The 13983-nt window shown below is 45.8% G+C and overlaps 1 protein-coding gene across 3 annotated transcripts in view; it reads left to right on the forward strand.

The window, feature by feature from the left end:
* LOC119460940 (blood vessel epicardial substance) overlaps positions 1-11102 on the forward strand; it is a 51392-nt gene extending 40290 nt beyond the window's left edge. The window contains exons 7-8 of one of the 3 annotated variants that reach the window (XM_037722082.2): positions 751-870; positions 8059-11102. In XM_037722082.2, the coding sequence (XP_037578010.1) occupies positions 751-870; positions 8059-8138 (200 nt within the window). In that variant the 3' untranslated portion in view covers positions 8139-11102. Of the gene's footprint in view, positions 1-750; positions 1762-8058 lie in introns of those variants that run through there. The other 2 variants (XM_049671845.1, XM_037722083.2) reach the window with 2 other exon arrangements.
* The last annotated feature ends 2881 nt before the right edge of the window (positions 11103-13983 follow it).

Below are 13983 nucleotides of genomic sequence, written 5' to 3' on the forward strand. Positions count from 1 at the left end.
GTATACTTCCGTTAATCGCTGGCACTCACACGAGACTATTAACAAAAGTGCAACGGTATCAGATATCAGTGTCAAATGTGTGCCCTGATGGAAACCTATGAAGAAATTAAGTGCGTTCGTTGCGGCACAGTCTAAGTAAGGACAGTGTACACAAGACACAGTGGGGTAGCCAAGGGGTGGCACACCGGGCACGTGCCCCCCCCCCCCCCCCCCGCTCCCACAGAAAAAAAAAAAAAAAAATCTGGCTACGCCACTGACAAGCTGCCATAATATTAGCCCACAACACTGGCTCTTGGTCAACTGGTGCATCGAGCCATTCGCATCAAAGTACGTCAGAACGGGATAAGGTGTCGATTGAGCGCAGCTGCTGCAAAGATTTGGCTTGACTGTGGAATGTAAGTAGTGACCCACAGAATGCGGTGCTGCATTATAGGGGCGAGTGTGTCGAGATTAAATCGAGATACGCTTACCTCCGTGTCGTATATTTGGCACAGGAGGGAGTGCAGGGGGACGGCATCACCCTGTGTTGTCATCACCCCGTGTTGTCCCTGCCGTCTTGCGGGTATAATAAGACAAACGAGACCAGTTACTCCACAACTCCTTTGTCCCAATCTACCTTCTCTGCTCAACTGTTGCGCTTCTGCTTAACTTCTAACAGCTATTGTTGCGCTCCACTCCCGATCCTACGACCCCCCCCCCCCCCCCCCCTTCCTCTCCTCGCGTGTGCCTCCTCGCCGGAACCCTCAACAGGCCGTGCCCCCGAGCCACCTCCAGTGCACGCGAAGAGGATCCGCCCCAGCCCGCGCCCAAGTCCGCGCCCGAGTCCGCGTTCATCGCCCCGCCGCTCCTTGGTGCGGTGTGGCCGTCGGGGTAAAGTGACCACCAGCCTGGTTCCCGCCACCGTCGGCACCGTGTCTGAAACGCCGCTGTAGAGAAAGAACGCTTCGCGCACCCGCTGCAGTTGGTGTCGCTATCGCTGCTACGCTGCTACTGCTGCTGCTGCTTCATGCTTCTGCCGTTGCCACGTCGCAGTTGACGCTTCGACATAAGCAGCGTGCTTTCGTGCTTGTGTTCTGCTGCTGCTGGCTGGTGCTGCCTGAGCTTCCGGTGTGTGCCGTCGTCGTGTGCGCATAGTGCGGCTGGCTGTGAGCACCGGAAGTGACGTCGCCGTAGCGCCAGGTGAAACGTGCTCAAAACCGCAGTGAACGAAACAGAAAAAAAAAGAAAAAAAAACGGTCGCCCATTTCTCCGGGCTTCGGCGTGTTCGTCGCTAAACATCGCTCAGCGTTTTTTTTTTTTTTTTCCTTTTTTTTCCGAGTCACACGATGACACTGACTTTCTTTTTTTGTTTCTTTTTTACTTACCTTTCAACGACATATCATGATTGCCACCGCTGCCGTTATGGCTAGACCGCATATTTTCAGTATATCTCCCTATGAAAACGGCAATGTGCTAGCAGAGGCTAGCAGTGTACGCCAAAAGGCAACACGGCCATTCCGGTGTATTGTTGTGAACTTGCAAGCTTTTTTGTAGAAACGTCGATAACGTGCGACCGAGGACTTGCGAAGCCTTGCGTTCTAACCGCGAGGAGATGGCAGCCTTTACGCGCGAGAGCATAATGCAAGTGTTTTGGTAATTGCTTCCACAGCGTCACCTGTGCACATGGTGCCAGGTAGCGAGCCGAGTCGTACCCTTGTTGTGGTAAGGAAGGTGTGGCACCTTCCACAATGCTTGTTGAATGCCAGTAAACCTAACACGAAGCCAACCAAACAAAAGCGGGTGCTTCTTTTTTTTCTTTTTTTTTAAGGATTAACAAACTCTGCCACCGCCAACTCCACAACGTTGCAACTCTATAGCGACCGGAACCAAATAATAATAATAATAATAATAATAATAATAATAATAATAATAATAATAATAATAATAATAATAATAATAATAATATTAATAATAATAATAATAATAATAATAATAAGAATAAGAGCGCTTTCTTGTAGTGACAGCTCTCCAATCGCTTATATCAGTACTCACACAAAGCGTTAAGACGTCAGTATTACTGACACATAACTCATGACCTCATGCAGGTCAAACGAAATTTCGTATCCGGCCACTTGCAGACGCAAAACGAATACTTCTGACGATTTAAATTCACTGTGGTAACAGAAACGCCACCACCATGGCATTGCACAAGACGCGCAGCTGCAAATATTTAAAACGCAGCTACGTACCATGTTCGTTTCTCTGCGCCGAACAGCTTATTCTTCGTTACTTTACACTATAGCAATATGTTTACATGAAACCAACAAAAGCTGGTCGAGTTGACTTGTCGGTCTGAAACCCGGCCATCGCGTTCATGTAAACGAAGCTATAGAAAACAGAAAAAAAGGTCCAATATGAAAATATTTTTATAAGAGAAGAGAATCTTCGTTGCTTATTTTGTTACTCACTACCCGCGAAATACAAGTGCGACTAATTACAGGTGTGCTGACGAATGCAGCTTCTTCCTTTCTTTTTTTTTCTTCTTTTCTTTAAAGAGAAGAATGACAGACCGGACATATTAAAACAACTGTTTATATAAAGTTTCGAGCCAAATGTTCAGAGGCGTTCAAGAACTGAAGGAGCTCTACAGGCAGCGTCGCTCTATAGAATCGTCGGTACGCAAGCACAGCCTAAGGCACTCGCACCCTCGTCATAGAGCTGATAGAGCCGATCACTCCATTCAGCGTTCAACTTCGAGGATAAATGCCAGCATAATCAAACCAACAACGTAAATACCAACATAGTCATCGATGTACAGTTTTTCTTTTCGTTCTTCTTAGTCGGGAACAGGATGCAACTCAAAAACATTTCTAACCCTTCACGGTTAAATAAAATGGAAGTTAAATTAATGTTTGCTTGTTTTGAAGTCTTCATCTACCAACATTTCTATCCACTTAAAGTTCAATATCAATCAGGAAAGAGTGCGGATTGAGGGAGGCGGCGTTTGTGTCTGCATGCCTCTTCTTCGACTGGATTCGCGAGTTGGTTCCTTGAGCTGTGCACACGTGTTCCTGACGGCACGATGCGTTGAGACAACATATATAGAGGAGAACGGGGTCTGGCAGGGGTGAGGGTAGCTCGCGATCAGTACTCGGCATCGATTTCTAAACGTCTCCAAAGAGAATTAAAGGGAACGGGGTGCTCCAGTGAGCCGTGCCGTTGTCCCTGAAATTTTACTGACCTTCTAAGGAGCGTGGACGGTTCTCAGCATGGGTAGCCGATACTTTTCTGCACATCAGCAAACAACGTAGACACAATCACAATAAGGACGAACATGGCACAGTACTGAAGTACCGACTAAATTTCTGTTCAATTACAAAGCGCAAATGCTGAATCGTGAAAAAAAAAATGTTAAAAATAAGCATGCTCATATATGTACAGCCTCCTTTAACCAATACTACGGCGAAATTAATCTTGTTTCGCATTTGTTAAGGTAACCTATGGACCTATCACAGGTATTGCGTTGCGTAGCGTTGCGTTGCTAAGCTCAAGGTCGCGGGTTCGATCCCGGCGGCGGCGGCTGCCTTTCGTTGGGGGCGAAATGCAAAAACGTTTGTTTATTTTATTTAAGTGCGCGCTAAAGAACTTTAAATATTTACGTGCGCGTTGAAGAACCACAGATTTCAACATTAATCCGGAATGTCTCATAATTATATCGAGCTTTTGGAACGTAACATCCCAGAACCTAAATTTTTAGGTCAATCTAATGGTGAGATCGTCTGATACGTCACGCGCCGTTTTATCACAGCTCTTGTGGTTTACGCAGCTTCAATTACAATTTTAAGCAGTCAAACGACGAATCGCCTATACCAACCATTGTTGGTAAAGCCCTGGATTGTGTCATGTTGTTTCTTGTGTGTTCGTACGCACGTTGTTTGCTGATTTACAGAGAAGGAGAGGAATAGAGCGGACTGGGTCGCCATCGTACAAAGAAATGCGATTTACTGAAGTGACCGTCTACAAAAAAAAAAAAAAAAAAAAAAAAGCAACGGCTTCTTTTTATTATTATTATTTTCTGTGTGTGACGCGCGTTTCAAATGCGATCAAGTCTGCGAACCTCACTCAAGAATGTAATGGCATGTGAACACCACGCTCAGACAATCTCAGAGGCACCGCGTGATGACGTGGTTGCACCATACCGGCCGTGTCAGAACCAGACGGGAGTTTAGAGAGTGCGTGTGCGTGTTTAATGTGAACTGAGGTCGGGAAAGTCATAGCTTGATTAGATAACTTATCTACTTGTCTGTCTTTTTTTTTTTCTTGTGGTAGTGTGACGTAGTAAATCGAAGTAAAGAGATGTGTAGTGCGCATTCTTTTAAATTTTTTTTTCGACTATTCGCCGATTACACTTGGTAAGACTTGACTTTTCACAAAGTCAAGGTCGCTTGCTGTTCATATAGTGGCAGTATCCAATATGAAGAAACGCAAGCAAATGATGTGACAAACAAAAGAAAGAAACGGCATCCGCGGTGATTTGATTATTTTCACAAGACATGTTCCCGCAACGGGACTTCTAGCCGTATTTAATGTTATTAGACAACACAGAAAATTAATTTTTCATTAGCGTCATTTAATCCACTCAAATCTCTTCTTTTGGCCTGCTGTTAATGTCACGTGATGACACTTTTTTTTCTTTTGTCGCGTCGTTTATTCCGCTTGGTTTGTGTGGTTGCAGTCTCGCTTAACACAAGGTTCGTGAGAGAGAAGCTGCCTTTTCTCATATTATAAACAAATGGCGGTAGAACAAAAGGAACTGCGAAGCCTTTCATTCACGATTTAAACTGATTAAGTTACGCAGAAAAACTGTCAGTCCCATCAAAAGATTTACTCTATATTTGTTTTTTGTTTTTCTTCAGCTCAGTGAAAATGATGCAACAAGCGTTCTTGTTTCAAAACACCAGCGTGAAAACAAATAAGAAAAAAGAAATAAAGAAATAAAGACGTGTGTAGAAGTGTTTCGGGGTAGACGTAGACGTGTCGGAAAACATGGGAGAACACGCGCGAAGCGAACGCCTCAATCTGCTGCGAACGTTTCGAAAACCGAACTCATATCTTCGCCAAACGCTGTACCTGCAGCTGTCATGATTGACATAGTTTGCTAGAATGCTGCATGGATACGGAAGAGAAGATAAACATGCTGCACGAGAAATTTATAGTTTAGGTATAGATGGTCTTGTCACATGAAGAGAAAGTGACGCCCAACATTTTTTCCGCAAATGTTTTTTTTTTATACAAGACATATAATGAGCCGATAAGTTTCATAGCGACAAACTGCGCGTGTCCGTGTGTACGTCATACGGCGTATTCACGAAAACGCGTGACGACGTTCGGGTCCTTTCACCACACTTTAGCACGTTTACGTTGCAAACGCACGAACTTTGCTTCGCGCCAGCCGATAGCACCTTCGCCTGCTCGCCGCGCTAGATCTGCACTGCTTTCCTCACAAATTCTGCACAATTCCGCAAGAACGCCTGCCACACGCACATGGGTAGAAAGGTGCATGAAGCAGCGTCTATGCTGTAACCCCCCTTTCTTGTACTTATCAGTTCTGTAGAGTTCCGTTAACATCCTTTATTAGTGGGGGGAATGCACCTGGATTTTACAGCTCTAAGCAACAAGATGACTTCCTTTTCTTTCACTCTCTCTCTCTCTCTCTCTGTAGAACACGGATCCCTCAAACTCCTTTATGCACTCCAAGGTACATGGCGCGCGTGTTTTAAGCAGTACGTAACGCGTGTAATTAACACGCAGCAGTCACCTTCGCTCTGGCACATTTCTGGAACGCTTTGTGATGTTGGAAACATTGCATTTTTATTCGGTCAATTCATACGACACAAGCATATGGGGGATGAGGAATAAACATCGAAGAAGATATATTAGATGTTACGGATAGCATGAAAACGCCATAAAAAAGAAGCAAGAGAAAACGGCAAAGCGGTGAGGTTTAGTCGTGATGAAATTGCCGATCGTATTCGAAATGATTTTGATATCGCCAAATTTGCCGTCTGTATGTGAATCACAAGTTTTGTTCAAAAAAATTATACGTCGGTCTCTATAAAATTAGTCTATTTCCATATTATTTGCAGAATTTGCACCTTATCCTGCCTCACTTTTTATGTCATCCTGCCCTTAACCCCAGCTTCCTGGCCGATGCCCAGTGGAGAGTAAGCGCGCCATGGAATAAGGAGCAAGCAAGGAACCAAGTTGTTGTGATGACAACTGCATAGCACTGTGTTCTACCAAAGTCATCAGTGTAGAGAAAGAAGAGACAAGGAAGTCATTCGCGCTTGTGTAATTCTGCTCATAAAAAAAAAAAAAAATCCAGGAAGACGTCTCCCATGTGGTGCCTTGCCTATCAGTATGTGTTCGACAGATTTAGCAAGCGCTTCAAAGCTCTTTAGGGAGGAAAGTGTCCTAAATTCATCGAGGCACACTTCACATAATCGGCCTGTATACGTATAGGGCGTAACCGCAGCTTTTTATGATCAAAATTATATTTCTAGACCTTACACGTGTACATAATCCGCCTAAGTGATCATGTTATTGCGTAGTTTAGAGGCAGTCCTACATGCACAATAAGGATCCAAGTGCGCGTAGACGCTTCCAGTTCCCATTACGCGCCTTTATGCGCACCTTCTATAGAGCCTTTTTTGTTATAAGCAGCATGGACAGGACAGCATGTTCATTCTTGTGTGCGATGTTTACCTGCGCGTTCGGTGTGCTCCATCAGTTTAGAAGCATGTGTTTTTATGCTCTGCGAAATCAACGCAAGTGAAGCCCCGAGTGGCCCGACAGATATCAGATTAACTCTATTCGTTATTAACAACGACTTTAAATGGCGATAAACACCGAGCGTCATGATGCGAGAACAAAAGCACAAAGCAAAAATAATTTCAGATGACGAATAACACAGAGGACAGGTAACGTGCTTCTTTAGTTAATTTTTTTTTTCTCCCTCTGTTTTCTCGTCTACCAACTAGCACGTTTCACACATCTGTTGCGATATAGACAGAATACAGATGGTCGAAATAGTAAGATGTGACGATATCGGAGCATGCTTTCTTACACACTTAGTGACGTCGCATTACGTTAGTACCGTGCAGTTCCACTCGTTAAGTGTTTAAGCATGCCCGTACAATAGCTGCAACTCCTCTACCACAGAGCAGAAGCGACTGTTTAATGTCTTAGCCATTAGAACCTTAAGTGTACACGTATGGTAACACTTCCAATGGTAAACCACTCCCCCGAAAATTCCACGCTACAAAGGTATACGGGGAATAATTTCTCCGCTCAACAAATTACTTCGTGTGCTCACAATATTCTTCCCCTCTCTTAAATGGTTGTGCATCGCCTCTGAATTTCTCACTTTCTCAATAATTTGCCCACACTGGCCGTACTGAACACGCGTGCTCGTTTTAGTCGCACATCGGGTTTGTAACTAAGTAGCCAGATATTTATAGTTAGCCAGCGTAGCTCTTTTCGTCGCAAGTTGTGACGCATGCGAAACGCCATACGTGTCTCCAAAACTCGCTTGATTTCACAGTGTTTTCGCCTTGATCCTCCCTCTATAATGGACCACAAATAGATAAAAGGAAATATACTTCTTGTTAATTCCTTCGTTCACACATTTTGTGGACTTCATTTGTCCGAAAGCAATTGTCTACAAGAAATTAAGTTATCCCGTGAGAGATTAGTACAGTCTACAATAATTTTTTGTAGTGTCTCGGAGGATTATTCGGGATGACACTGTCAGAAAAGCTAGTGAACAGTTCACGACCATGGCTCACAGAGGTTTATACTTGTATTTATTCCTATTATAGTATCAGCGACCGACAGTCGCCTTTGGGGGTCGAGAACGAACCACGATGGCTCGGGACGAGGGTAAAGAGCTTCTTGCAAGAGAGGTTCCTGACAGGCAGTGTGGTGTAGGAGGGACCTTAGCGACAACATTGCAGTCTGTCGATCGCGACTACCGTGTTGACCGATCATCGCCTTTGTCCCACCCTTCCCTCCATGTAGCAGTGGCCCAAGAAGAACCGGAGAGGAGGAAGAGGGTCAAGGTGGTCGCTGCGGCAGGGGCCGCCAATGTAGAGGCATAGCCTCTATAGGCCTAACGCAGCCAACTCCCTGGTTCTGCGGACACTCGACGACGTGGTTCTGTGCGCTAAGTGTCACGCTGCTTCGCCTCTCTGGAACACCAATGTTGCTCTTGGGCCTGCGTTCCTCTCGAGTATTTGCGTCGCCAAGCCGCTTTGTTTGCTGATACGAAAAAAAGACAACGCCAAAAGGGCCGCATCCAGAAGCAGTGCTCGGTGTGTAGGTGCTCTTAAGTTGTGTATATGCGTTGCGACGAGCAGTTGCTGCGTGCAGTCCTAAGCGACCAAGACGGCAGGAGCAGGACACACGTTTGACAATAGCAAACGGCAACTTCGTTCGAGCGATGGCAACGAGTACTCGAGGCTTGTGTTGACGTAATCGCGTCTGCCATGTTGGTGGACCACTGGCAGGGCGAAGAGTGTGTGGAAGTTGTGAATGATGTCAACACATCCCGTACATGACGTCGCGTGCAAGAAATTTGCAGAGAGACTATATATTTGGTATATAAGTGGTGGCGCTCCGGCCTTGGGTCAATGCAGGTAAAAGAAGTAGACGCATGCGCTGAGAATCCACTTTCTTTCTTTTTTCACTATCCATAGCGTTAACCTTGGGCGGAAATATTTCGGAAACTTCCATTAAAGTATCCATGTTTTTTAGACAAAACTTTGAGTTTGTCGTAAAGCTTTCGGCCCTAGCGCAATGCTTTCGACCAGAAGGTCATTTGAGCAAGTAAAGCAGTGGTTATGGCCACATTTGAAACCGACGCCAGCGCCGCTGGATTTCAGTGACGTTATCATTTGCATCTTTTGTAACACGGGAAACAACCGCAAAACGCATCGAGTTATTCGGCAAAAGCGTACGTGAAGATTAGAAAGCGAAGAATGCACGTTAAGAAAGACGGGATGGGCGGTTCCCATTCACGATGACGTGGCGGATGGAAATGTGCAACATTAGGTACACGTATAAGAATGACACTACAGAAAGTGGTTGCTATTTGATGCCTCCTGCCGCTTCTTTCGTTCTTTCGAATAATATCGCCGGTTGTCGTATGCTGTTGTCGCGTGTGTCGCCCTGTTCGTGTTGGGGTTCACGCAGTACCGGCCCCCGTACTTGAGAAGAAGCATATTTATTAACACGCTAAATGCTACGAAGCGAATATAAGGCAAGAAACTGCCGTAATTTCCTGGTTATTACTGCGCCTCAATTCTCTGGCCATTGTTGCCCGCCAAAAATCGTGGCTACTTAGAATCGAATAAATGCAGCACTTGTGCTTTGAACCATCCGACGCAAGAAGTCTTAAAACGTGGACAATCCTGCAAAACGCGTCGGCCTTTAAAAAAGAATAATATAATAAAACACACCCAAAAGAAGCGGTCACTTGATTTACAGAAGCGAAATGGCCCTGGCCTGCGAGACTGCAGTTAATAGCTTCATTAAACAGCCTGGGGCGTCTGTGTCATCTGCGCGCATGTTTTACACTGAAGCGGCCCTTCTTCACACAACTGTGGCAAGACGTGCGCGATTAAACTTGAGATGAGTTTGCACTGTTTCGTGGTTCGCTACCGCTAAACAAAACCAAATTACTCACATCGCGTACTAATGTGCTTATAAACATTAGACGCAGCGTACGTTCAGGGTTTTATACAAGCTATAGTTACCAATTAACATTAAGGGTATCACAAGTGATCATGGCCGAGCACACATGTCGCGTGTCAAACAACATTTTGTCGTAGAAACTTCGAGTGCGATACGTATAACATTAGCGCGACTGATAAAAGTTCATATCGTACCAAAGATTGAAAGTAGCGTTCCACTTCTCATAGCACAAAAACCATGCACAAGCATTCAGTGACACTGTTTCGATTTCACTCGAGCCGTCCGCGGAAGCAGCAGCTCTCACGAATAGTAATTGCGAAGCGATCGCTATTTCGCTACATGCTTTTCTTTGCGATGCCGTAAATGTGTTCCTTCACATATATACACCGGTGGTTGTGGTAGATCCCAGGGCTCTATCGGTGCTCTCAGAGCAGTTAGTCGTCAACACGCTGCAGTTATTGTGATTGTGTTAAGGGGATCCAGATAAACGTTTTCTCAAGATTGCCATTGAAGTATTTGCGACGTTCCTTCGGCTTAAGGAGAATGTTAACCATTGATGGTGAGTGATAACTTAACTGAATAGGACGGTAAATTCTTTTAAAGAAAGAAAGAAAGGTGGGTGGGTGGAGGATTGGGATTGCTGGGGATTCGGAGCCATTTCTCCAGAACGTCTATCAAGACGATCATGGACGTCGTGCTGTTGAAAATGAAATTGGCAAAGACGGTCCCTGTCATATTCTACAAATATCTACTTCCAATAGCAACCTTAAAAACCAACTCCAGGGTCCCCTTAACTTGTGTAACCAGAGTCGCCAACTTGCGCTTTGATGAACATGATTATGACTGCTGGCCACAACTAGCTTGCATCACGGCTGTTTTCGACTGCGTTTTAAGTGCAGAGCATTTCAGGAGCACAGTATTTTTTTTTTTTTTTTTGAAAGCTTGGACTGGAACAAATTTTCTGATACGTTGAGTGAAACCGTAGCACCATGCTGACTGCGGCGTTCAGTACGAGTGTCTCAGACGCCCATGCGCCGGACTTCATCCGCAATTCATTAATTCCACTGCACCCTCAGTAGCGCTTCTCCGATTTTTGTAAAAAAAAAGGAGATCCGCTGTGGCCGTTAATTCCCGAGCGTTTTTGGAGGCCGCGCCTTGCGACTGCGCTTGGCGAGCTTTGTATTCTTGTATACCACGAACGGAATTTTTGCGTTTCTGCGAGCAATGCTTCCTGTGTGTACAAAGTTACGAATTTCTGTGTATATACCATGTACATTGTTTTTTGTATGTTTGTACATAACCATAAGCCGGGCGGCAGTGATAGTTAATGAAATGAACAATAAAGCGAGACTGAGAGCATGTGACAACTGGATATGCTGTTTTGTCTGCATGAATTCGGGCGATCGCCCACGCTTTTTCAGCTGACCGAGGGGCACTTGAGGTTTCAAAGAGCAGTGACCATCTCGTCGTTCGTCTGTGCTGCACAGCAAGACTTGCGCAACAGTGGGTAACTGCGCAGTGAAATATTCTCGTTGATACCGAGGCCACAGTGTCCAACGCCTCACCGCCTGAACGCACGTGAGTCTAAACCACGGTGTGGTCTAAGCGCACCGAAGGTGCTTGAACAGAGTTTACGCAAGCGGAGGAAGGACACGAGATATCCGGCAGCAAAATGTTCCAGACAAGTGTGCAACATGTTATCGACAACTTAAGTAGATCATTGCGTTTTAGAAAAGCTGCATACACTGATATATATACATATATACCGTGGTTGTAGACGAGCCCGTAATAGAGCCCGCAGCTGCATACCGATATATATATATATATATATATATATATATAAATGTTGAGTTAAGTTAAGATCAGCTAAGTTAAGATCAGAAATGTTGAGTTAAGATCAGCTGATATATATATATATATATATATATATATATATATCAGCTGATCTTAACTCAACATTTTCTGCTGAGGTCGCACAGTTCCGTCACTACCTTCATGGCTGCACATTGCGAGAGTACCCCTCGTGGCTTCATGAAAATGTAGGAGGAGCAGACACCAATTTAGGCATTTTCACTTAGGCATTTTCTTTCACTTTTAGGCATTTTCTCCATCCTTTCACGCCGAACAAATCCAGAGTTATGAAAGAGAACGCTGATTGAAAGGCCTCGCTTAAAGGGCATTAAAGATAATAACCAGTTTATCAGTTGAAATTGATATAGTGCAGTGGGGAAGAGAGTCCGCAGCCATTGAGAGAGTATGACGAAGTCCAGCAGCCCGGAGAGCGCGAGACAGCGACCGACGCTCTTGAGCCAAGTCTGTTGGACTTCATCCTCTCTCAATGGCTCTCTCGTGCCTTTCGTCGCCAAGTACTTCATTATGCGCTACTGGACGCCATGTTGTACCGCCACAACTACCAGCCCGATGGTCGAAAGTGGCTTCTTGTTATACCTCGCCATTTGCGCTCTGATCTGTGCACGCACTTTCACGCAGACCCACAAAACGCGCATGCTGGCGTTTTGAAAACGTATGATAGACTTCGCCAACGATTCTACTGGCGTGGAATGTACACAGACGTCCGCAAGTACATTCGTTCCTGCATTGAGTGTCAACGCCGTAAAACAACTTGTCACACGCCGGACCCATTACAACCTTTGCCGTGTCCCGCTCGCCCATTTGATAGAATCGGCATAAACCTGTACGAGCCCCTTGCTTCCACCCCTGCGGGCAATCGGTGGATTATTGTGGCCGTCGAACATCTCACTCGATATGCCGAAACCGCCGCTCTTCCAACAGCTTCAGCTCGTGATGTTGCCTTGTTCATCTTGCGCAGCTTCGTTCTTCGCCATGACGCGCCACGCGAGCTGCTTAGCGACCGAGGGCGTGTGTTTCTTTCTAAAGTCGTCCAAGAGCTTCTCAGTGAATGCAATATCATTCATCTCACCACTACAAGTTATCATCCGCAGACTAATGGCTTGACGGAGCGCTTTAACCGAACGCTCGGTGATATGCTCTCCATGTACATAGCCTCCGACCATTCTAATTGGGGCTTGGTGATTCCTTTTGTGATATATGCCTACAACACAGCCACGCAAGCCACCATTTTTTTTTTTTTTCTCTCTTCTAGAATTTGGAGCGGTGTGGCTCAGGAAAAGTTCTCTAAACATGCTAAGTCCAGCCTTCGGCTCTTCTAGAATGCAATGCAGTGCTCATTTATCAAAGAACGACCACCTAGGCCCGAGCAGACGTTGTTAAAATCTGTCACGTCACGGCAAGCTGGTCTGGGAACATCAAAGCAGCGTAGGCACTTATCTTTCGTTTTTCGCGTTTTTTTTTTCCCGCGCTGAAAGTATCGGGCGTTTTTTTCTGGCTCATCAAACCTCCTCTCCGGTAACAGTGACCCTTCTGGTATTGCAGAAGAGTTATTTATTAATACAGCGCAAGAACTTTTTATGTTTAGTGTCGGCTCCTGTCCCAGTTTTTTTGCCTGTAAAGGGTACTTCGCCGCGAGCGCAATAGCGTGGCAGAGAAACAGCCATAACCAAACAGTCAGCTACGTTGTATCATAGGGTTCAGTGTTTTGATGTTTAAAGCCGTTAGCTTTTCTTAGCTCATTCCTCAGCTTAACGCCGTTGTCGGCGCCGTCCTCTGTGCAGACATTGGCAACGCAACAAGATGCTGCGCACTGTTGCGACCGGGGGTCCGAAGATGCGAGATGTTCATTGACCGTGGAGGAGTGAGAGAACGTGGGGTTGGGCCTGACATCCAGGGCGTTTTAAACGCACACGTTTACATTTGCATTTTGCGCAAGAATGATGACGGATACTGAAGGCAGAATGATCACGTTCCAGTTCCAGTTGCCAATCGTCTTTTCCCCAAACGTTCGCCTCCTCTTTTTAACTCCTCCGTCGTCCTGGTCCTGTCGCCTTCCCCCGATCCGGCATCAGCAGATGGATGACATCATGCCCCGCCAATCCGGAGGTTGGTAGCCCTTCATCTTCGAGGAGAGCTTGGCCCAAACACACGCACGTCACTGTGCACGAACAGGGAAAGAGGGAAGCACAATGACCCCGTCTCTGACGCGGACGTGGCAGTTTCGGCTGAGGTCACGTGAAGGAATGTCCCCCTTGCAATACTGCCCAAACCCTTCCTGGCGGTATCCAACTGTTTGCCATTAATCATCGCAGTTGGAAATGGCTCTCACGAGGGCGTCGGCTCGTTCAGCATTGTCGCATTCTCCGTGAGCGGCTGGTT

Source organism: Dermacentor silvarum, chromosome 8 (genome assembly GCF_013339745.2).
Source record: "Dermacentor silvarum isolate Dsil-2018 chromosome 8, BIME_Dsil_1.4, whole genome shotgun sequence".
NCBI lineage: Eukaryota > Metazoa > Arthropoda > Arachnida > Ixodida > Ixodidae > Dermacentor > Dermacentor silvarum.